This window comes from Spodoptera frugiperda, chromosome 4 (assembly GCF_023101765.2).
Source record: "Spodoptera frugiperda isolate SF20-4 chromosome 4, AGI-APGP_CSIRO_Sfru_2.0, whole genome shotgun sequence".
Taxonomy (NCBI): domain Eukaryota; kingdom Metazoa; phylum Arthropoda; class Insecta; order Lepidoptera; family Noctuidae; genus Spodoptera; species Spodoptera frugiperda.
The window spans coordinates 5,878,986-5,903,106 of NC_064215.1; the positions used below are offsets into that span (position 1 = coordinate 5,878,986).

The 24,121-nt window shown below is 34.7% G+C and overlaps 3 protein-coding genes across 3 annotated transcripts; 1 reads left to right on the forward strand and 2 right to left on the reverse strand.

Moving 5' to 3' along the window:
* Window positions 1-9,631: 9,631 nt before the first annotated feature.
* On the reverse strand, window positions 9,632-10,307 carry LOC118272413 (uncharacterized). Its single transcript, XM_050693255.1, has one exon. It carries the CDS (start codon window positions 10,144-10,146, stop codon window positions 9,838-9,840), a length of 309 nt encoding a protein of 102 aa, XP_050549212.1. The 5' UTR covers window positions 10,147-10,307; the 3' UTR covers window positions 9,632-9,837.
* Window positions 10,308-14,477: 4,170 nt separating this feature from the next.
* On the reverse strand, window positions 14,478-20,269 carry LOC118272414 (enhanced level of genomic instability 1). Its single transcript, XM_035588913.2, has 3 exons — window positions 19,897-20,269; window positions 15,962-19,660; window positions 14,478-14,858 (listed from the first exon to the last, which is right to left on the reverse strand). Exons 2-3 carry the CDS (start codon window positions 19,651-19,653, stop codon window positions 14,573-14,575), a joined length of 3,978 nt encoding a protein of 1,325 aa, XP_035444806.2. The 5' UTR covers window positions 19,654-19,660; window positions 19,897-20,269; the 3' UTR covers window positions 14,478-14,572.
* A 40-nt stretch (window positions 20,270-20,309) lies between these two features.
* LOC118272415 (cytochrome b-c1 complex subunit 2, mitochondrial) lies at window positions 20,310-24,078 on the forward strand. The gene is made up of 10 exons (XM_035588914.2): window positions 20,310-20,478; window positions 20,634-20,767; window positions 21,148-21,322; window positions 21,667-21,798; window positions 22,165-22,335; window positions 22,462-22,550; window positions 22,683-22,780; window positions 23,067-23,230; window positions 23,447-23,668; window positions 23,856-24,078. The coding sequence occupies exons 1-10, from the start codon at window positions 20,428-20,430 to the stop codon at window positions 23,937-23,939; spliced, it is 1,320 nt and encodes a 439-aa protein (XP_035444807.1). The 5' UTR covers window positions 20,310-20,427; the 3' UTR covers window positions 23,940-24,078.
* The last annotated feature ends 43 nt before the right edge of the window (window positions 24,079-24,121 follow it).

A 24,121-nucleotide genomic window follows, 5' to 3' on the forward strand; every position in this document is an offset into this window, starting at 1 on the left:
CAAAATAGGTGACATTGAAAGTACTGCTTCGCCTATCACATACGGAGTCCCACAAGGTTCAATTTTGGGACCTTTATTATTTTTAATTTATATAAATCACATTGCCAAATTAGGACTACATGGACACTTAAGTTTGTATGCAGATGACACGTGCTTATTTTATTTCGGTTCATCAATACATCTTATTATTTCACAAGCTCAAGAAGATCTTAATGTACTGTTTGAGTGGTTCCAATATAACTTACTTACCATAAATATTTCTAAAACCTGTTACATTATTTTTAAGGTTAAAAATAAGATTATACCTATTCATGACCCATTGACCATTGACAACATCTCGATTGAACAAAAAAACTGCGAAAAATACCTTGGCCTTAGAATGGATAACTACCTAAAATGGAATAATCAAATTGAGCATATTAAAGATAAACTCTCATCTCTTACAGGTTCTCTCTATAATATTAGTCACTGTATACCTAAACAAATTCGTTTTACTATCTACAATTCTCTTGTCAAATCACATTTAATATACCTAATTGAAATCTGGGGCAACTCAGGTAAAACAAAATTACAGGAATTACAAAGAATGCAAAACAAAATAATAAAAATACTATTTCGCTATCCATACCTGACTCCAACTTATAAAATTTTTGAGGAAACCAAATTGATGAATATAAAACAACTGTATATGTATTATACTTGTATTCTGATTAGGAAAATTTTAGACAAAACAATTCGTACTAATTTGTCATTCACCAAAATGTCTGAAGTGTCTAAACGCAGCATGCGACGACCAAGTTTAATTGTATTGCCAAAGACTCGCACAAATTATGGAAAAAAATATTACCTATGAGGGAGCACAACTGTTTAACAATTTACCATCTAAGATTAAAAATGTAAGTTCGTTCAATGTTTTTAAATCATCGCTGTCAAAGTATATTATTGAAAACCATTCATACCAAAAACCTTTATAGTACAGTTGTGAAGGGAAACGTTGAGCGATCCATTTGTATACCCATTTGTATACCCATTTTATATGCATGTATAGTATTAAAACACGTTAATCTGGTCTGCTTCTGCGACCTTTAGTTTAATTTTTACAAAATATTAATTTTATGTTCTCTTGTAAGTGACTTTTTTGTATTAATGAGAATAAATGATTTAAACCTAAATTATAAGTTTGAAATCGCCAACCAGCATTGAGCAAGCGTTGTGATCAATGCTCAAACCTTCTTCGTGCGAGAAGAGGCCTTTGGTCAACAGTAGCCACTTATAGGCGAGGATAGGATTATATGATATATAATTTCATATTAGCCAATTTCTTAACTGCGCCAAAACGTTTGGAAAATTAACATATCTTTTTTGTTTACTTTAAAATAAAAGTTGGTCTCGCCTTAGTGGCTGTGATAAAGTCAAAAGTTTAATTAACACTAAGTCAATTGATAAATAATAGCAAAGGTCGTCCTATTTTTAAAGAGGTCTGTCAAACTGTGGAACTTGTTTCTGGCGGTTTCTCGTAGTCCACTACCCCGCTGATAACAATCTGATAATAATTAAACATTAACTAACAACGCATATGAGAACAAAATGGGGCATCATTTGAAGAACTTGCTTTAATTAACTAGGTAATTTATTAATTATATTTTCCCGAGCTGCGGACTGCCTAGCAGGTTAGCAGGAGTAGAAACGGGGTGGTTTTTTAGTCAATAAAAGTCTGACGCTCCCTCTCGCCTCGCCCAAGGCTGGCTAAATCATTGAATCATTTCCCTCTTTAAGAAAAAGAGGTAAAAATATTCTGGTGAGTGCTATTGCGATACAATTTAAATATCTAAATAATGCTAAAAAATCATAAGTACAGTTAGGAAATACACCCAACCAACGTACATCTATAGTTACATTGTCAAAACTGTATGTATAAGTAATAAAGTATAAAATTTTCACTACTGACTTATATCAGAACATTTATCAGCGAAATGTTATTCTGATCCGAGGGCAATGTCCCTACGCGTGATGTATGCCAAGTTAATATACCTAATCGTCTTTGTCATTCATAAACGTAAGTACCTAAGTACTTGTTCGCACTCGATACATTATATTTAGTTTCAATTTATATTAAACTGCTCTTTGATTCAGTGGTTATAAGTATAATAACTGCTGATTAAGAGGTTACACGAGATGATATAGGAGTCATTTATCTTATTATTTTCTATCTTATTAACAGAACCATATTCTATAAAGCCTTTTTTGAGTGGGGAAAATCATCCAATGACTTCTCCCGCCTTGGGTGAGGCGGGAGGAGTGTCAGACTCTTACTGACTAAAAACCACCCTGTTCCTTCTCCTGCCCCTTACGGTGGCCGGAGATCGTCACGCGATATTCTATAAAGCCTGGCATCATAATTAGAATGACCTACGTAATCAATAGCAATCAATTCGCCCTCTCATACATAGATCTCATAACGCTGTTACTTTTAATATGCTTTACCTCTACCCATCCCTTCATATGATAAACTAGTGTGTGTTGTTACACTAATAAATAATTAAAAGATTCAATCAGAACCCGCTCTAATAGGTACTTAATAATAAAGAATCAATTTACCAGTTGCTATCTAGCTGTCGGCACAAGACTATAAGAATTAATTAATTTATAAAGCACTGAGTAACAAAACAGAATATATTTTTTATCTGAACATTACTCATATACCGACACAGTACGTGCCTACATATAATACATTATGTACTTGAATGGAGACATAACAGTACCTACTGCAAATATCAAGACAGGATGTAGTAGGATCGACATTTATTTATTACTTACATATGTACCAAGTACCAACAGATACTAGGTATAGCACCCACTTTTACCAGTTTTGTTGTTATTTATGTTGAAATGCACTGCCGGAGCAAGAGATGTTGGGTTCGATTCCCGGTCTGCGATCGCCACTCGGTCACCTTCCTGGCCCAGCGGCCATCAGTCCTCCAAGCGACGTGGCCTGCCCATTGCCACTTCAGCCCGCATATTTTAAGAGCTATGTCTGTCGCTACTAATAGGAAGTACAAACTAAAGTCTATATCAGGAATTAGGAAGCCATTCCACATACTCTACGTAGGAATTCAGATATATCGTATAGATGTTAATTCTCAGCTCTATTGGTATTCGTCACGTTTGATCGTGACGTAGATAAAAAGGCCTTGTATCTACAAATGTAATGTTGTAATCTTTTTGTTTGCAATGAGATTGTATTTCAAGATGGAATATATTTTTGCAATGTGTGCAATATGCATGTGCTGTGCTATTTATAAATGGCACGAGTTATGTGTAGAAAACAATATTGTATTACACACTTACTCTTTTCGCATACGGCTTCTGCTTCTCACTTAAAATTAAAAGAAAGAAGAATTCTTTTGAGTATGTCGGTATTGATTGTTTTTCTATAGTATATATAAGCCATATACGATAGCCAATAAACGAGCAGACTGATCGCCTTATGGTAAGCAATCGCCACCGCCCAATCGAATCGCCCACCCGAAACAAGGTCCTTTGGTGGTTAAGATTTAAGAGTTGTTGGAAAATCGGGGATAGGGATCCTGTATGTATTAAGATCAAAAAGGAATCACGTTGCTTTTTGCATGGTAAAAGAATTTTGCAAATCAGTGCAATAGTTTGAGAGTCTCTTTAATGCACAAAGAATAAAAAAAACTTATTTATGATATTAGTATAGATAGCAGCAGAGAACGCAAAAAATGTGTTTATTATCTGTATAGCAATAGCTATATTCGGTAACTAAATTCATGAAATTGGGTTTTCCTTTTAACATGCAGTTATCGCTATTATCGCTTCGTTACTCGAGTGTCTACTAAAAGCAGTATCTGTTTTGTTCAATAGCTTTTTAAATAAAAGCAATGATATAATTATTTAACAAAATAATTAAAGGAGACTCTTCACACAAAATTGTTTTGTTTACCATTTTAACAATTCATAAAGAACATTATTTCTTATGTAAGAACTAACTTATGTTATGTACCTAAGTACATTATCCTTGAAAAACGTTCAGTGACTAAATATTATCAATTTCATTGAATATGTTTGTGTATTTACAAAAAAAATCAAAGACGTTTAAGTACAAGAGATCTCAGTAACATAATTACGTTTAATTAATGACGTATGTACAGAGTTTGTTGCGGATTTTAATTGTATACGGGCGACCTCTGGCCTGACTCTATCAGACACGTTTCTGTACACTTTCGGCGATACATTAGACACGAGATTGCTACAATTCAGCTCCAGGCTGCATTAAGATTGTTGTCCTCAGTGTTATTTTCTTTTCTATCACTTTGACTAGATATTAGTTTTACATTGTTCTCACATAGTTGAAGCAATCGAAACAATGTAACCATGAATTGTATTGTGAATCTGATTGGAAAAGAGTAACCTATGGAGTTTCTTGCTCGTTCTTCTCCATAGGAATCTACACTTTGGAACGAGCAAATAGCTTCACTAGAGGACTGACCGACAGACTGACGTTATTAATATTATTATATTTGCTTTGACGTTCAAAAGTGCCTTCCTGGTCTAATTGAAATAAATAATTTTGACTTTGACTTTGACTTTGAATTGCAACAAGATTCTTGTGAGACAATCGTTTAGATAATTGCATAATTGATTTAGCTGTTATATTATAATCATTCGCGGCAACATTGAAGCGAATCAGAATCTAAATTGAATTCTATTTATATCTATAGACTGTGAACTATGGAAATTATCATCTTTGAACACGCTCAAGCATACGTGTAAAGAAATTGTTAAGTAACAAATAAAGATAAAGATTGTACACAATATTTTGGCTTAGCGCCATTTCACGTACAACTGTGCCTACTTCGTTTCAACAAACAACTTTAATAATTATTTAAAAATAGATAAGTTAATTAGAGGATAATTAAATACGCAGTTGTTTTATCATTTTAGGTAAAAGTCATATATTTCACGATGGACAATGAACATCTCTTTGAAACATGATTCATGACGTCACATTGTCTACTATACGGAAAATAACTGTGTTATAATTTTGTCTAATAAGTTTTAACTATAGATACACAGATACCACCAACAAATAAAAAATATTAAATTTATTCACTGAATTAATTCGCATTGCTAATTATTATTGTATTTAACATTTCTAACCCAAAGATACAAATGATTATTATTTATTCTCTGTCAAATACTGTGCACGTACTACGACAAAAGATCGTAGAGTAATGTAGCACAGAGCCACCATCACTGCATTGTACATTACGTAGAGTATATGCGAAGAGACTGAGTCAAGGTTTTTAAGTAGACCATAATAATCTACTAACATTTTTTAATACTACGCTTCTGCCACGCTTAATGCTTGCTAACTACTACGCTACTGCTACGCTGCCTCTACGCGAAACTCTACGACACTGCTACATTTAATACTACAAACAGCTACATTGAATGCTACGGGCACGCCTACGTCGCACACTGGGGCAAGGTGTATGGAGACAATACCCAAAATACATTAATATAATAATTAGCGTTTATTTCTCTTCTAACATATTAAGAACCTCTGGATTGAAGGGTTTTCGGTTATTTTTAGGCAGTTTGCGCATCAGGGTTAGAAAAGGGTCGGAGGATATAAACAAACGATTTATGATGTCCACAAGATTTTCTGTTCTAGAAGTTTTTCTACTAAAGCGCTCTCTATATGATTTGAAATCCTTATTTCTGGACTCCTGTGCTTCTTCGCTTAGCTGACCGATCGGTAATAAAGCATGTTTAATAATTTCGGGGCCATGAATTAATATTTTGTGAACAGTTGGGGTCATGGGCATCCAGGAATACAGAGTTACATAAAGAGTAGCTGTGTCTCGACAAAATATTTTGAATTTTTCTTCATTTATCTTAAATCCACTAGATATAGTCTGCAAAATTATATAAAATCGTTTTATCAACTGCGTATCAATATGTGTAATGATAGCTGATTTTTCAAAATTTTGGAAAAAATGCGTGCTACATTTCCGTTATTGCTGTTTCCAAAGCCAGGTTTCGGTTTATCTACAATAAGAGAGAGTTCCTTCTTAAACTCCTCTTGTATTCTTGTTTTATTTTGTTCAACTAACTCTTTATTATGTTTATTCACTCGCCACTCCTGAATGGGCAATTTATATGCTAAGTGTAAAAGAGATTCAAATAGGCGGATCCAGCAATGCAACACTGATAAGCCAAAAGATATATAATCAGTCATGACAGGTTTCTCTAAAATGACATCTAGATTATTAAATTCTTTTGAAGTGGCGCCACATAAATAACACCTCATCGTAGACTTCGTGTTAGAAAGTGTATTACAAAGTTTCCCATCTACCATTGTAAAAACAGTCTCATGTTTAATTGTATACACATTATCAGCTATATGAATTTCTGTTGGTGATAAATTCTGAATTTGGTTGTCAATATCTTGTTTTTTAGCTTTCACTACTTCATCAGATTCTTTAAGATATTGCAAACTAATAGGTCGACAAAATCGCGATGACGAAGGTTTTGGATTTTGCCACAAAATAATAGTTTTATTATTTTTTGTATACGAAAGTCTTAATGGAACGAGACTGCTTAGAAACATGTATTTGTCATCTGCTGTATCCGAAATAAACTTCTGCTTATATTGTGTATGACTGGAGCTCCCGTCAAATCCCCATTTCGAATACAATACGATTTGGTCTGCAGGGTTTATTGACTGTGAATGTAGAACACTTTCTTGGGACTGAACTAGACGCGTAGCGGTGTGATTTAACAAAGACTGAAGTGGCACACTAGCTTCAGTTTCTGTAACATGAATGTTTTTTGGATAACAAAAGGTTTTTTCAGCCTGAACCAACTTATAGGATGGAAAAATGTCTTTAGCGTAATTTCTAATTATATCATATTGCTGACGTGAAAGTTGAGCTTCTATAAGTAATGAGAGGGCTTCTCGTGGTGATAATTTCTTAACTTTTGCTTCACTAGATATGTTGGAACAATCCTTGGCATATTGGGGTGATTCTGAGACTTTTTTAATCACTTCAGCTTCTGTTGTTTTGCCTAACGCCCTTAATTGCATTTGTGCTGCATAAGTTAAAGTATCAGAATCGATTTCTGCCCGTAGATTTAATGTCTTTCTCCGTTTTGAATTTTCACTGCACTCAATGAAGCTTAAAGGTCGCCTTCCTGATTTTGGAACTGTGAAACGGGTAAATTCGCAACATCCCTCTATCCAAGTATGTTCACTGGCAAAAAATCTATCCTTATGTCTGCCGTATAACATCCATTTCTTAGAAAATTGTTGTTTAAAATTACGAAGTTGTAAAACTAAATCATTACGAAATTTCATTGGACAAGTGGTCTTAGAGGCAACAAAATCAATAATATCTTCAAATTTGCGATCGAATGATTTGTATTTGCTTTTAAAAAATACTTCCAATAAATCTTTTATCTTTAAAACTATTTTGGGTGACATATCTGAAAAGATTGACACAATATTTTAAAATTATTTTAATTTGCGCAAAGTTCTTTTGGTATTGTTTTTAGTTTCTTAATAAAGAAGGTTTAGGTTGCCTAAAACAATAATTCGTTTCAAAAGAACATTGCGCGAAATTTAGATATCGTCCAATTCGCTTCTACAATTATACGTAAAAAGTAAAACATTATTTACGGTAGGTTACACAACGAATTTGTCCAATCTTAATCATATTTTTATTAGTACTGACCTTGATCTCCACTTGCCATTTTATAGTTTTGTGTTAACTTTAATAGGGCAGTAGCAACAATCACTTAAATCCTGTATTCAAAAATTTTAAACACAGCAACAATGCAAAAACAATGAACTTTACAGCAGTATGTAAGCAAACAGATAACCTTTGTGTTGATAATATCGTCCTTAACTGATGTGAAATTTATCAAACAATAATAATACGTCAAGTTTTTTTCCTATTACCCACATTTTGAAAATGTGATTTTGGGCATTGCTTCCTTATAGCAAACCCCAGTGTGCGTCGACTACTGCGAAACTCCTACACTGAATGCCTCGACTCGGCTGCTGTACTGACACTGCTACGCCGAGTGCTACAATATCTCTACGCCGAGTCCTACGACACTGCTACACGAGGGGCTACGTCACTGCTGCGCCGCATGCTACGATACTACTACGCTGAATGTTTTGACACTGTTACGCTGTACGCTACGACATAGCTACACTAAATACTTAGACACTGCTACGTCAAATGCTGCGACACTTATATAGTAAATGCCACGAAAGTATTGAACGTTGGCATTGCTACGATATTGCTACACCGAGGGCAACGATATTGCTACGTTGAATGCAATGCCGATGGCTACGAAACTGCTACGCTGAAAACTGTAATACACCACTACGCAATGTGCCTTGGCACCTCTACGCAGAACTCTTACTCTTGGTCGGCTGTAGCGAACCCCATAAGTCTCGATTATGAAGTCGCGGCGCGTTCGTCCTCGTCTACACGTCGGTCCTCCATCTCACATCGCTATAATAATTTTATATTTGAATTCCCAATCCCATTGAAGGCCATTTACTTTAATAAAATCGGATTAATTTAAACGTTAATCATTAATTACCTGTGTAATTAATTGTTAACGTTTCGTTTACATAGTATCATATTGCCAGGTGATCAATGAATCTGAAGCCTTGAGTTCATTGATCACCTGGCAATATGATACTAGGTGTAAGCAGAACCCACTAACATAATACTCTCATAAAAAAATAAATTTGTCACTAATAGTATAACTGATACCTAAGTAAGTATTCTTTTGCTACGAGATGGCTACGCTACGACATTATTATACAAAATGCTGGCAACCCTACAGTACACAGATTCTAAATGACGTACGCAAGGCAGTGCCTATCTCCACTCACATTATTAATACTATTCATTCAGATACTGCGAGTAATTTCTCTTAATCCAGATGACCATAGGGCATTGCAACATTACATGGTAACCTAAAAATCCTTGCACATGGCTATCATTCCGACCTTGCTTCCTACAGCTCGATAGGCTAAACAACTACGTTGACCTTTGCACCTGAACTTCAATGCGAAGCATCCGTTCTGGATACTTGTGATTTACGACCATCATGAACCCTATCAGCTCTGATACATCATGATTTATTGCCATTTGTGTACTTTCTGGGGCTTTCTGTGCCACAGCAATCTGCCAATGAATGGATCGTATAAAAATATTTCTTTGATGGCTTTAACTATAATTATAATTGTCTAATTTGGGAACTAATGGTGTAACATTATTGGAACTGATATAAAATAGGTTGTTGCTATCTAAATGTTAATTACATAACAGGATTTTTAAATGAGTACCTCCATTAGAGTAGAAATGTAACTATTTCCCCTTTACTTATTATATTCTTTGAGTGAATCTAAAGTTAGATAGGTACTCTTAAGAGTTTTGTTTGTTAAAAGTATATCTAATCTAACACAGCAACCACCCAATGGCCAAGCTACAAAACTACCTAACTCAAGACGTACGGACCAATCAAACGGTACATACTTATCCACTAACAAAGGATTAATGTACTAATAAATAATACACAATTTCGATATAAATAATAATTTAATAAATATAATGCACAATAGTAGATGTATTATACAATAATATCACAATATTGAAGTACCTACCAGTGGCGTACAGTGCCACTGGGTAGTCAGCCGTCTGGCGCCGGTATCGTCTACCAGCATTGTAGAGGGTTTGTACCCTTAGATGAAAACTCAAGCGGTGTGTTCAACACGTTCTCGCTGTCCTATCTCTTGCGGCGGCGGGTGCGGGATCGCTGCGACGACCGTGAGCTCCACTCGAGGCTCAGATCACTCGACGAGGGCGGAGTCTCCGGAAACTGAGCGTGAGACGTCCACCGACACGAGGCACACGCCGATTTCGGTGTCTCCGGCACGGCTTTGCCCGGCTTCGCGTTTGGGCTGTATGACTCCAAGATATGTTTATAGGCGCACTCTGAAGGCTCAGGACTACGGCCCCGAGCCGCACTCAAACGGGCACGCACACAGGCGGTGCAGTAACCACAACTGTCTTCGCTAAGAGCACTGCGAACCATTTTGAATAATGTGTGATTTACGTGACGCACTGAGAGGACTGAAGCCGGTTGTCAGTGAGCGATGATATTTATGCGCACGCCGGGCGTCGCGCACGCGCCTCGCTGATAACCCCGGCTCCGGCGCCAGCGTTGCCGACCGCGCTAACTACTGACTGCGGCTGTGGCAAAAAATCTTTAATTTATCATCGTTTTTGTTATTAGGTTGATCGTAATCAGAAGTCTAACAATTGGTCAGAGGTTACGTGTGTCTCCACTATTGCCATGTGAAGAATTTTAAACATAAACTAATTACTCTGTAAACTTTGTACCTATTAAGTATAACTTATAAGTAAAAATAGTTAAGATTTATTATTTGAGTTATTTTGGACTTATTAAGTTATTAACATGGTATACGACCTATAGAAAGTGAGAAACGGAGTTTAGTCATACTTCGTCAATTAAAACAAAGAGGTAGAACTACCGACCTAAAATAATGAAAATTATTTCAGCTCTTACATTTTGACATGAGTGAACTTAGTACTTAGTAGTTGTAATCACTAACGTAGTGAGCTGATAACATTTTGGAACATAATGAAAATATCGTATTTTTAGCGTCAACAACTCAACAACTGAGACACGTGAAATGACAAGAGCACTGTTGGTACCTAATTGTCCCCACTGCACTGAAGCTACATCACCTACGCTATCAATATCATGTAATGTAGGTGCACATGTGTCGTCTGACGAAAGTAGCGTGTGTAGTAAATTATCTTGTAGTAATAAGTAAGCAGTAGTAGGTACATTGTAATCAGAAGATGTAATATTTTACGAGTTAATGTTGCACATGGCTACAAACGAGTTGGTAGGTACCTACGTAGTCATACAGGCGGCTATACAAAGATAAGACGCTTCTATAGCTTGTAGACATTTCTATGTATCTGGGTAGGTAGTTCTCTACCTATCTTACCTCCGATGTGAAAACCAATATCACTCTGCTAAGTGTTACGGACAAAGAACAGACCATACTGCCATGAACTTGTAGCACATTGTTGCTATGTAATTACCCATCGGTAAAAGAATATAAAACCCCTGAATATTAATTACCTGTTTGAACAACTGCATATACTATAATGTAGGCGATTAAATAATCGTATTTTTCCACCTGTATTAAACAAAAAATATAAAAATTATGTTCGTTAATATTAACATTAATACCTACACTACCTATTAATCTAAAGTTAGGCTACCTTGGTAAGTAGACCCGATTGTTATAGTATACTCTAGACTCCAGATAAATGGACTAGTTGCTCCACATCCCTACCGGTTATTACCAGTCAATGATACTACTTAGTGATCCTAATGCATTGATGCATTAACTATGTAAATAAGTTATCTCTAACATTATAGTTTAGGTACTTAGGTAGGTATCTAGTTAATTTGGAATGCAATGACGTCATAGACATAACAATAATATCGTGAATCGATCTATGTAGGTGCCTAATTTAAGCATTTAGACTTGGGAGTATAGATCTAGCATTTGAAAAAGCTTTAAGATTTTTTGTTTCATCTCCAAATCGGAATGTTATAATCTCGGTAGGTAGGTGCTCCGGAGCTAATGGTAACTACCTAGCGGGTTTACTATTAAAACACTGGTAGAAAGGATGCACTTTTAACCTGTTTAAAAATAAAATATTTACCTACCTATTTATAAAAGGTACCAACAGCTTCTGTATAAATATTACCTAATACATCTGTGTAGAAAAATCTTGAATAAAGTTAAAGATATCTAATATCTACACTATAAAAACATAAATAAACTGGTAAACAGTTAGTAAGCTCAATGTCAACAAGATATATTAACAAAGTCAATCACGCTCCATGTCGTCTGTGAACAATCGAGAAAATGCATTCTGGAATCAACTGGACGTAGCTCTCCGACTGTTATCGCGGCGACATGGTGTAAACAACTCGACTATTTATAAAGTCCTGCAAATAACTTGACCACTTTGTGACCCACCGCGCCTATCGGGACTTTTGAAAGCCTAACTCCAGGTCGGTGCTGCCACCCACAATGCTACTCCACAAAATAGATTTATTTATTATTTACATTGAGACACACTTCTTCTCCCTTTCTCCCTGTTCCTGGGGGGGAGTATAGGGAGGGCATTAAAAAAGTATTTCCCTAAACTAGTCCTATATAAAAATTGTAACAAATAAGTAAAAAAACAAAAAGAATTCCTTGTCAAATTACGCGCTGCGTTGTAATAATAAAACGACTGCAGCGCCACCATATAAATACACAGCTTTTTGGACTTATCATTTAAAATTCAAAGTTAAAATGCTATCTTATCTTAAATATGGCTTAATAAATAAATAATTACATGCATATTTATATACATATACAGAGGGCACGCCGCAAAGCAAATTATTTTAATTATAAAGTCACTAATTGATTGAACTTGGTCAGAGTAGATGATGAAACTTCTTTTTGTTGTTACAAGACTTACAAGTGGGCAATACCTCGGATGAATGAGATATAGTACGGTGATTTTGCATCGCTTGGATGACGAAACAGGGATGTGATATTAAGTATAAAAACAAAACAAAAATCGTCACACACATTTTTAATGATAATGATCTTAAAAATCTAAATTAGGGTAACTATATTACAGTTTTCATGATTTGAAATCACCTACTTGTACTTAATGTAGGTACATAGAAACATGTCAGTTATTCCCCGAAGGCGTAGGCAGGCAGAGGTGTACCTATTCTTTATGTATCTACATTGCAGTAGCTGTATCCACTTTCGCATATTGTGTCACATACATTGCCGGATATCGGGTACTACTTTAGACGTGTGGAGTACAGAGAACTTTGTTCCAGAACAATAAGGACTATACTCTGCTAGAAGGAATTCCTACTTTCCTACCTAATCGAAGGAGACCTCGGTTAGTGATGACATGGTGATCACTTGTTCTACGAGGCAAAGTTATCTTCAATGCAATTGATTACAGTTAGGTAGAAATACAACTTCCACGAATAAGATAATCTGGGAAACTACGTACATTTTTTCATTAATAAAAATGTTTTTTACACAATAATTTATTATTAAAAAACGAGATCGTAGGAAATCTTGGAACAGGGAAATCTTCAGTCAACTGAGACCTCATTAAAATTTAGAAAAAATAAATATCACGATAAGGGGTCATTTACTTTATATTATGTACAAAGTTTAACGTACAGTACATATGTTTTAAGGTCACTTTAACATTAAAAGAGTCAGTATGAGCGAAATAGAGAGATATCCACCCTATGTACGGGTAAAGTGAGAAAGAGAAGTTAACATTGTAAATATACATGACCAGCGAATGGCGGACTTATGCTAGATAGAGCAGTGGAGGATTATTAAGTGTCGTCCGCACGTAGCACGTAGCAGACCAATTAGCTTTTTTTTTGTACTTCTTTTTATTTTACCTAATGTTTCAAGTGAAGAATGACGTTAATAGTACTAGTGAAAACAAACTGTGGAATGACCAGATATTTATTTTATCAAAACATTTAATAATGGCGATCGCAAAAATTTATCAAGTTTTGTCTCTTTCGAAAAATCTGTTTTTCTTGTTAATTTTATTATTTATTTACTCAGGATATATTTAATTTTTTCTTGCTATTTATTTTCTCTGTTAATCCTATACTTTGCCTAAATGTAATAGCTGTTAGTCTATACAAATGTACGCCAAACATGCACGTGGTCACGTACAATTTTAATATTAAAATTAAGTAAATTATATATTGTAAACATATTTTTATAATTTGCCTGTTACCAAGTAATTAATTACATTATGAAAACAAAAAAAAATAAGACAAATTTGTTATTTTACAGATATTGTTATCTGCATACGTGATAAAGCATTAATTTTGTTCACAGACAGACATAACAGGAATAGGTGCCAGTTGCCAAGAGATAAATGGACTTAAGTTCTTCGAAAAACAATTTTAATTTTAGCAATAGGAGCAAAAATAACTATATTATCAAGTCTTGCGTAATTATGTATTTGTTCAGTACAAATGATACATGATCAGAGTTCGTGCTCTTTGTATAGCCGTGCGTACCAAGAAAAATACAATTTAAGAACAAATTATTCATAAAAATAAAAGACTCATTATTTTATACAAAAATAATTTAGTATCTTAACAACCATTTAATGTAGTGTAACTATTTTATGTATTACGATATAACTATCAATTCTAGTAGAAATAACTAATAACAAATACTAACTTGATTTTTTGCAATGCATGCAACTTTCATTCGTCCATGCATCTGAATACTAAACTAAGACGAAAATAATGTAAAAACTAATAGAACAACTAATATTTATTAGACTAAAAATAATATTTAATATATTACAAGTACCGGGAACATAATAAAGACACATTACATTATCTATCATTCATTAAAATTATTGATATTTAATTCAGTTCCTTCATTAGAACATAAACTGTCACAGAGGTTATCGAAAGTATCACTTTTACAAAGAACACTTAGGGATTTGAGATAGTGACAGAAACGATTGTTTCTCTTCATGTTGGTGTCATTCTTTGACTTCTCAAGCCTGCAAATAGTGCGGCAGGAAGACCAATAGTCCAACGCAAGGGCCCGCCTGTCCAACACGGCTGACGCGTTCAAGTAGCTCGTCAAACTGTTGTGCCTCGATACCACTCGGTCTCTTTGTCTGTAATCAAATATTACTCTTCATTAATATAATTCACCACTATCGTCATAATAGCCCCGTGTAACAGGGTGGGGGAACTGTAGATAACGGATTAAAAAATTGACAATCCCAATGCCCGTTTCAGGAATTGAAACAGACTTACTAGTTAGTCACGTGTGAGACCATTATGGTACTTGAAATTTGAATTATATAACAACTTATTTCACAAGACATTTTTAAAGTTAATACGTAAAATCCTAAGATGACATTGACCCTTGGATAACAAAAGTACTGTTTATTGGTTACTTTGTTACCAAAATTTTTTAATTAGGTATGTTTTTCATTGGTAGTACGAAATGTAATGTTTGGTAGCTGTTCGAATATATTTTTACTTACAATAACAAAGTAGCAAAACAAGCGTAAGATTTGTGATTATTTAACATCCGAGTATACCCAAACTTTGCTTACACAATACATCACGTACGAGCTTTAGATACCGATAATTATCTTGTTATTTTAACAAATTAGTCACAACGAAAATACAAACACAAATTCACCTAGCCATTAATTTACACTTTGGAATAAGTAATCCAGAATATAATTATTATTTACGCATAATCATTGATACTTGATACCTCAATCATCCTGTAAACTTATTAAGTAGTTTATGTTAGCACAACAAAGTATGATTGTAACATTCAGATCAAAACGATCCTGAAACCATATAGATAGATTCAGTTCGTTTTATATAACTGATCACAATAACTTATTCCAATGAAAAGCTCATATTAACAGTTGTTTACAATTCGTTAAAGAACTGTGATAATATATTTTTAATTCAATAATTTCTTGGTAAGTCCCAGAGGTTGTGCTCTGGGACTTTATTTGTCTATCTTGTTTTGTGACAAATAAATAGTTTTATATCCATTTCACGAAATTGTGAAAATGCATTCCCAAAATATGTACTAAGTTTCAAAAGTAAACGTTTGTTACGATTTCAAGCCTAAATGCTGGTCCAGTTTTAACGAATTTTGCTATCTGTGTAGAATCATTTTGATGGATGCTTGGATATATTGTATTAAATCGACACAAAACATTGATCATGAAATTAAAATATAGCTCACCTGTTTAAAAGCATTCCTGGAAAACTAATGTCTGTTCTTCTATCACAGTTTAGAACATCTTGAGCTGTTGCAATAGAACCAGTCAAAATTGTATGACAAATGTCACTCATGACTTCATGTTCCTTATGATAGTAGCTAGGATTCTCTCTTTCTGACACACTGTGACTCTCAGGACAATACCACGGTTGTGATGTTATGTTTCTGTCAGTGTCTGGATTGATACAACTGTAATAATCAGACAACGAGAAAGCATCTGCAGCATTTGCTATTGCTTCCAGTTCAAGACTCGTCGTCTTCTTTTGACTAATATTGCATTTTTGTGAAGGGAGATCAGTATTAGGAGCAGTTGTTAAAAGGGACGGCATACTCCACCACATGTTAAATACTTGTACTGGATATGTTTCATTTGATAAATTCGAATGTTTAGAAGCAAAGGCAGTCCAAATTGTATTTACATCTACATCAACAGCTGCACTAGTTCTTCCATCTGCATCATCATTATCTGCCCAAGACATACAGGAGCTTTCTTCATCAATGTGATTCTTATATAAATCAACATTTTGTGAAGCAGCTTCTTCCTCTGAAGCAGCACTCTGTACTTTAGGTAGACAGAACTGCAGGTAGTTAATGGTTTTCCTTATATCTCCTTTAAAATAATTCAAGAATTTGGCTCCAACACCAGGCCAACACATTCCACTATCTGCTAGACACATTATATCTAGCCATGTCCCAAGAATTCTAGGCAGGAGAGGGCTCATCTTTAATATTTTTGTGTTTTGTAGAAACCTTTGCAAATGTGGACAAACTAATGATGATGTAATTAAAATTACAGGTCTTTTTGAGCATTGTACTAACTGTACTATGGCTGAAGTGAAACCATCATCCTGATCAAACACTACATCTGCATCATCAATGAGTATAAGTGAAGAATCTGTCCTAGTACTCTCCTGGCTTAGTGTAGTGCCACTTAGAACTTCATTCTTTACAACTATTCCTTTACTTTTCTCTTTTTCAATGGACCTCTTTGGTCTACCTCGTTTCTTGGTCTGTTTTGGGATATCTGGTTGTTGTTTTTCTTGTGACTTTTGACTACTGTCTGAATTTCCTGTACCTCGGTTAACCTTATGTGATTGGGTTGCTTCCTGTAAATCTTGTAACATGATTTTACCTGTCCTTTTACTACTAGCATTAACTTCAATAACCTTCATGGCTAAATCTGCAGCAACAGCATATATACTTGCAGTTTTACCACAACCTGTAGGACCAGCAAGTATCAAAAGATTGTTTGTAGACTTCATGCTGTCTCTACTATCAGGTTCAGACTCATAATAGTCTGAGCTATCTGAGTCTGCCTTACTTTTAGCCTTTGATTTAACTTGATTCTCTGTCCATGATACCAACCATTTTCTCAATTCTTTTAAAGTCTCAAAATTCCCTATAATTTGTTTGGTTGTTATAGCTTTGTATTTATCAGTCCAATTTAATCTGTCAGGACTGTCGTTTATAACATCCACCATATCATCCAAAACTTCAATACTGTTATCTACATCTACATAATTGCAGTCTTTAAATTCTCCCTTTCCTTTACTTTTCAAATACCGATATGTTCTGTATACCGGGAACTTTGGATGTAACTTCTTTATATTCTGTAACATTGCCTGTGTGCTCTTTTTGCTAGTAGTGTCTACACTAAAACAACTGAGGTCTTGGTTAAGATTAAGCAGTTCTTTCATTTTATTATTTTCATAAGATAATGCATAGTCTTCTTCAGATTCAATAATCATTAAAGGTATATTAATAACAAGTTGATTATCCTCAACCATTTTAGTACTTTGCTGCACATGAACAACTACAGGAAAACTATTATCTGGAATGGAGCAAACTTTTTGTTGCTGGATTTGCTTTTTCAATTTGTCTGGGACTCCACTTTGTAGAAATTTTTGTTTAGCTTCTAAAGCAGCTGGATCAGTTTGTTTAGTTGTAAATATGGGAGCCAGTTTGGTAGGTTTCTTAGATGTCACATCTTTGGGAACCTTCTCTACTTTCTTTTCTGCTTTAGGCTTTATAGGTTTGACTTCATCAAGAGGCTGATCAGTCTTCAAACCAACTTGTTTTTTGTCACTTTTGCTTTCAATGTGCTTCTTCTTTTTTGGTGTGAAAATGTGCAAGTCTTCGTCAGAGCTGGACAGACAAGCATCATCAACATATTTCACAGGTCTCTTTACTGACCTCTTTGGTCTGCTCTCACTGTTACAAGTATTTGTATTCTCGGAATCAAGTTTTGTATCAAGTTTTGAATTTCTCTTCCTCTTCTGACTGTCATTGTTAACTTTAACACTGTCACCATTGAACTTCAGGATCATTTTATCAGTTGTTGTGTCTGGAATATTAACACTAATACTGGCTAATGTTTTGTCTTCTGATTTTTGTTGAGTTTTAATGGAGGTTTCATTTACCTTGTTACTTGTTATTTTCTCATCTGTGCTATTATCTACAAGTATGTAGTTAACTTCTCCATTAATGTTCTCTTCTTGTTCTTTGACACATTCTGTTACATCACATATTTCTAAACTTTCTTTTTTCAAGCTCAATTTCTTCTTCTTACTCTTTTTTTTACTTCTAGGTTGTAGTTTTACCTTTATAAGGTTATCATTTTCTGAATTAGTAGGAGAACATTCATCCTTTTCAATTTTTTTAAAATAAGAGAGCACACTTTCCTTTTTCTTTAAAGAAGGTGACAGCTTACTTAGAAAGTCTTCATCTTCCTTGGATATGTGTTTCTTTACTGGACTTATAATTGTATTTTCTTCAACTGTGTTGAATATATCAACTATCTTGAATGTATTTGACTTGGTATGTTTCTTTGTATTGTTATTATCTGCGACTTTGGCTTTGTCTTCTAATGGCAAATCAATTACTTCATCTTTTATTAGCTTGACATTAGAACGTTTACCTTCTTTGTCAGACTTAGTATCTTTAAAAATCATACTTTTTAATCTTTTTGCTCTCTTTTCCATTTGCTCTTTAATGATATTGTCTTGAATTTCTTCAATCTCTTTATTTTTCAAGGACCCCTTTGCTTCTGCCATTTTTTGAAGCAACAATTGCCTTTTAGCCTTTAAGTTCTTTCTTTCGATTACTTCTGTTGTATCAATGTTTTCATCACTTTTGTCTTTACCTGGAGAATTACACCCAAGACTCTTGTTCCTAGAGTCCATTAACAGTTTGAAAGCATTTGTTTGCTTCTTTTCCTGACTAGTGACAGCTGGAGGACTGTCTCTAGTCACATCATCTTGGACATTTACCTCAGTGTTGGAGTTTTTCAAGGTATCACTTATCTTTACAGGCTTTCTTCTTACCATTTTGAAAAGGTAATTTTTAGGCCTCCAATCCTCTAGTTCAGTATCTTCACATAAATAGGGATCTTTTCGTTTGTTTGGGGACCTGATATTCAGTGACGAAACGAGAATTTTCGACACATCTAATATATCCTGATCTTCTTGCCCATCTTGTCTAAGTTTATACTTTCGTAACTTCCGTTTAAGCACCTTATCACATCTGTGTTTGATGGTATTTTCCTTCGATTTGAGGACGTGTCTTCGGTGGCGATACTTGTGGTAATTTATTTCTTTTACTGAATTTATGTCGACGTCGACGGCTGCGATGGACGTAGTTGCTAGCAAACTTGTCATACCTTCGCTGGAAATGTAACAAAATCACCATTACACTTTGTACACCAAGAAAAAGATCGACACTAATGAGCAAATGAAGACACGCGTCTGTAATCACTAGAATGAGTGCAGCAAGTCGATATTCTCAGGGTTTATTTGATACTTAATGAACTTTGTAACATTATAAGTTTTTTTATAGTTGATTTTTTCGATGTGTCTTTCGTTTTATGACGACAAAATAATATAATTGTTATGAATACATACCCAAAGTCAATTTGGCGGCATTATTTTTACGTGATAATAGTATTGTAGTTGTCAATGAGTGTCAGACGTCAAATTGACATAAAAATTGACTGCTCATAGACAACACAAGTATGTTTTCGCTACACCATTTTGTACAAATCAGTTTTCTAATAATTAAAGTACATGATAGGTAACTGTAAACAGAAGTACAAACTACGATATGTAGTCTCGATAATAATAACGCAGAAAATCGGTTTTTTAGATCAATGTAGAATATTTTTAATACTTTTAGTCTACTTTATTACTTGTATCAACATTATCATGGCTGCAAAATTATTTTAGGTAAAATATCTAAATACAATTGATAAGATATGAGCATATGTAAGACGATTTAAAAATTACAAAAGATTATTAAAAATATTGCAGCACTACGACGCAGTGGTAAACTGTCACTTTTCTGTCAAATCGATTTTTATTTGAAGTTCGATAGCTCGCCCCTAGTCCGACGTGCTACTGATTGCAGCGCAGCCTAAAATTGGAAAACTCCTTGAAATGGCATCGAAAACGAAAAGTTTTGTCACTCCTTTAATTCGTCATGTTACGGTAAGTTCATTTAAATGGACATATCTCTTAAGTTACAAGTTAATTAACAAACTACCTTTTAAAATAATCTGTTCTGTCAAACCCCTGTTATGTAAACCTTTTTGACATTTTCCGGGCTTTTAATACTTTGCTAACATGTGTTATTCGACTTACAGAGCAGGGGTTACGCTCAGGCTGCACCAGCGGCTAGGAAGGAATCCAAGGTATCATGTGCAGTCCTGCCCAGCAAAACTTTTGTAGCAGCCTTGGACAATGGGTCCCCAGTTACTAGAGTAACCGTCGCCTTCAAGTAAGTATCCTATTAATTACTCTTTAAACCTTAATTATATTTTTTTGTAACAGAACTATGCTTAACAGTACAGCACTTAACAGTATACAATTAAAAACATGTAAAATCCTTGCTTAACAGCAACAATTTAGTACCTATCATTAGTGTGAAATTTTAAGCTAATAGATAAGAGAAATTAAGTAAATAATTTGTTAATTAATAAGAAATTTAAAAGGATAATTAAGGTTATGGATATTTAAAAACTATAAAGGGATATAACTGAGTGGTTAGTTAAAAGTTTTTATAGTTAGCTTTACCTATAAAAACTCTTTTCACTGCCTTGTAGTTATTGCTTATGGGACAAAGATGTGAGTTTACATATGTATGTAATTAATTTTCAGGGCTGGTTCCCGCTATGAACCACAGACTGAGCTGGGTGTTGCCCATATGCTCCGTTCTGCTGCTGGGCTTAGCACCAAGTATGCTAACTCTTTCATTCTGGCACGTAAATTGCAACAAATTGGTGCCTCTGTAACTGCATCTGGTGACCGCGAGTTCATCTACTATACTCTGGAGGTATGTTTTATAATGTTGGTAGCAAAAATCTAATTTATTTTAGTCTAATTTTCATGAATATCATTATATCCTGTAGGCTTCTGATGAAGCTTGTTAGAAAAGCTATGAAAATAAGATTGGAAGCAAACTGATAAAATAATGAGATTGGTTGTGTTGTATCAAACCTGGACCTATCTAACAAAAACAAGTATATTAATTCTAGTTGGTCATGTCTATCTAGCAAAAATAAGTATAATAATTCTAGTTAGACCAATAAATGACTAAAGTTATTAATATAGATTGGATGATTAATTAGTGTAGAGTATTACAATAAGAAAAATAAATAATATAATTGTGCTTTCCAGACCACCCAGGACAATTTGAATGATGCGCTGGAACTTCTGAACCAATTAGTTTCTGGACAAGAGTTCAGACCCTGGGAGCTGACAGACAATGAGCCTCGTCTCAAGTTTGACATTGCAGCACTCCCACCTCAGGTATGTAACCTTTTCCTTGCTCTATGTACTTCCATTAGAAATTGAGTTGTTGTATAATATGCAGTATGTAAACCTGTACCTTATCTATTCTCTTTTTAAAGATGAATTCAATCAAAAACTCATATACACATCATACCCAGTACCAGAATAATAATTTAATAGAAACCCAAAATATTGACTTTTATTTACTAATGAAAACTTTTAAAGGTAATAAAAACATTTGTTTTAATGTGTATCTAAATTTTCGTAACCTTAAAGACCACTAGCCATATCTGTCAACAGATTGATTATTGAAACTGGCTGGGTTAATTATACTTGTATATAATTAAAGACTTAATTTGATACAATTATCTTTTTATCTTACAGATCCGTGCTGTGGACTTGCTCCACAAAGCTGCGTACCGCCGTGGCCTGGGCAATTCTCTTTTCATCTCGCCCAAGAGGATCGGCAAGGTTTCATCCGAGTCTCTGCAGCACTATGCATGCAATATGCTGACTGCCTCCCGTTGCGCTGTTGCTGTCGTTGGAGGCTCTCAGGTAATTATGTTGTGAATTTATTAATAACTACTATACTACTATTGACCTAGCAAGAAGGCATAATATTGTCTTATTTATACATAAATATTCCTTATTATTGTTGTATAATTTTGCATGATTTTTTAGGAAAGAGCCAACATGATTGCTCAGCACCTGAACTTATCTTCAAGTGAAGTTTCTGCAGAAGCCAGCAAATACTTTGGTGGAGAGTTGAGGTACTTATTATTGTAATCAATCAACTGAAATGAGAGAGGCATAAATTATATTATATACTCTTCTGTTGTAGTAGAGTCAAAAGATAATTTATATTGTTATTTGTTACTAATATAGCATTATGTAACATTCAGGAAAGAAATGGGTGGCGACCTTGCACACGTCGCCATTGCAGTCCAGGGCGCTCAAGCTGGCTCTCCACAGGCTCTTGCCTTAGCTGTTGCTGCTAAAGGTAGTATAATGCATAGTATGTTGTAGTATTCTTGCAGGCTATGTGGTAAAATATTCTATTAATTTAGATTTTCATAGACCAGTAACACCATGAAATACAAAAACTAATGTCAGGAATGTGATGTGAAATCAAGTCCATTTTGCCATAAGATTATAGAGAAACTGCAAAGATTCCTGTAAGAACATGTTAGTTTACTGCAATTGTAATCCATTCATTGATTCTTAGTGTATGTGCATGTATTTATCATAAGTTATACATCAGTAAAATATTGCTATTATTATTGCAGCTCTTGGCAACGGCCCTGTGACCAAGTGGGGCTCCGACAACTCGCCCTTGGCCAAGGCAATCGGCAACGTTGGACCATTCGCGGCAGCCGGCTTCAACGTGGCCTACTCAGACAGTGGCCTCTTTGGTGTTGTACTCTCTGTGCCTAAGGATGAGGCCAACTCTGTAAGTACTTCCAAAAACAAAAACGAAATATTATAGTCGAGACATATTCTAAACCTCATTTGTACAGATTTTTTAATGTTTGATAGTATTGCAGTAGTAATTAGTCTATTTAATTTACTGAATCTCGAAGTATTATTACCATGCATAGTCATCATTAAGCTTTACTTAAGTACATAGAATTTACAGTAAGTATTTGTGGATTTTATCTTTTTTCAGGCAGTAAAGGCTGTAGCTAATATCCTGAAGAAACCTTCACTGAATGCTGCTGCTATTCAGGCTGGCAAGAACCAGCTGAAGCTACAGATTTTGTGCGAGGCTGATGCAGGAGCATCCGTAGCTGAGTCTATGGCTGCACAAGGTTTCTACACTGGATCTGTCAAGACACCCGCTGAGATCGCCAAGCAAATTGATGCCCTTTCGCCCAACGATGTCACACAGGTAAGATAAAACTGAGTGAATCTGTGAATTTTTGTACTATACCAACTCTATTTGTTTACTTTTTTATATTCACACAATAATAAAACTAGTAATGGTCCCAAAACACCCTTTACACAGCACTACTAGAGCCAATCATGAGATCCAAATGTTTTTCTATTGAATTTTAAATGACCTCAATTCTTTCCAGGCTCTTTCCAGTGCCGCCGCAAACAAACTTTCCATGGGTGCCGCAGGAAACCTAGCATTTGTTCCCTACACAGATGAATTATAAATATGTAATTTTATAGTTGTTATTGCTTTATTTAATAGTACAGAAAGTACGGAACATGTGAGAAATTACCAGTATAGTATAATGTGACTAATATTGATTATAACTTATTGTTCACCCGAAATAAATAAATCATTACATAGTTATATGTTTTTATTTAGTTATTTTTGTATATATTTTGTTTG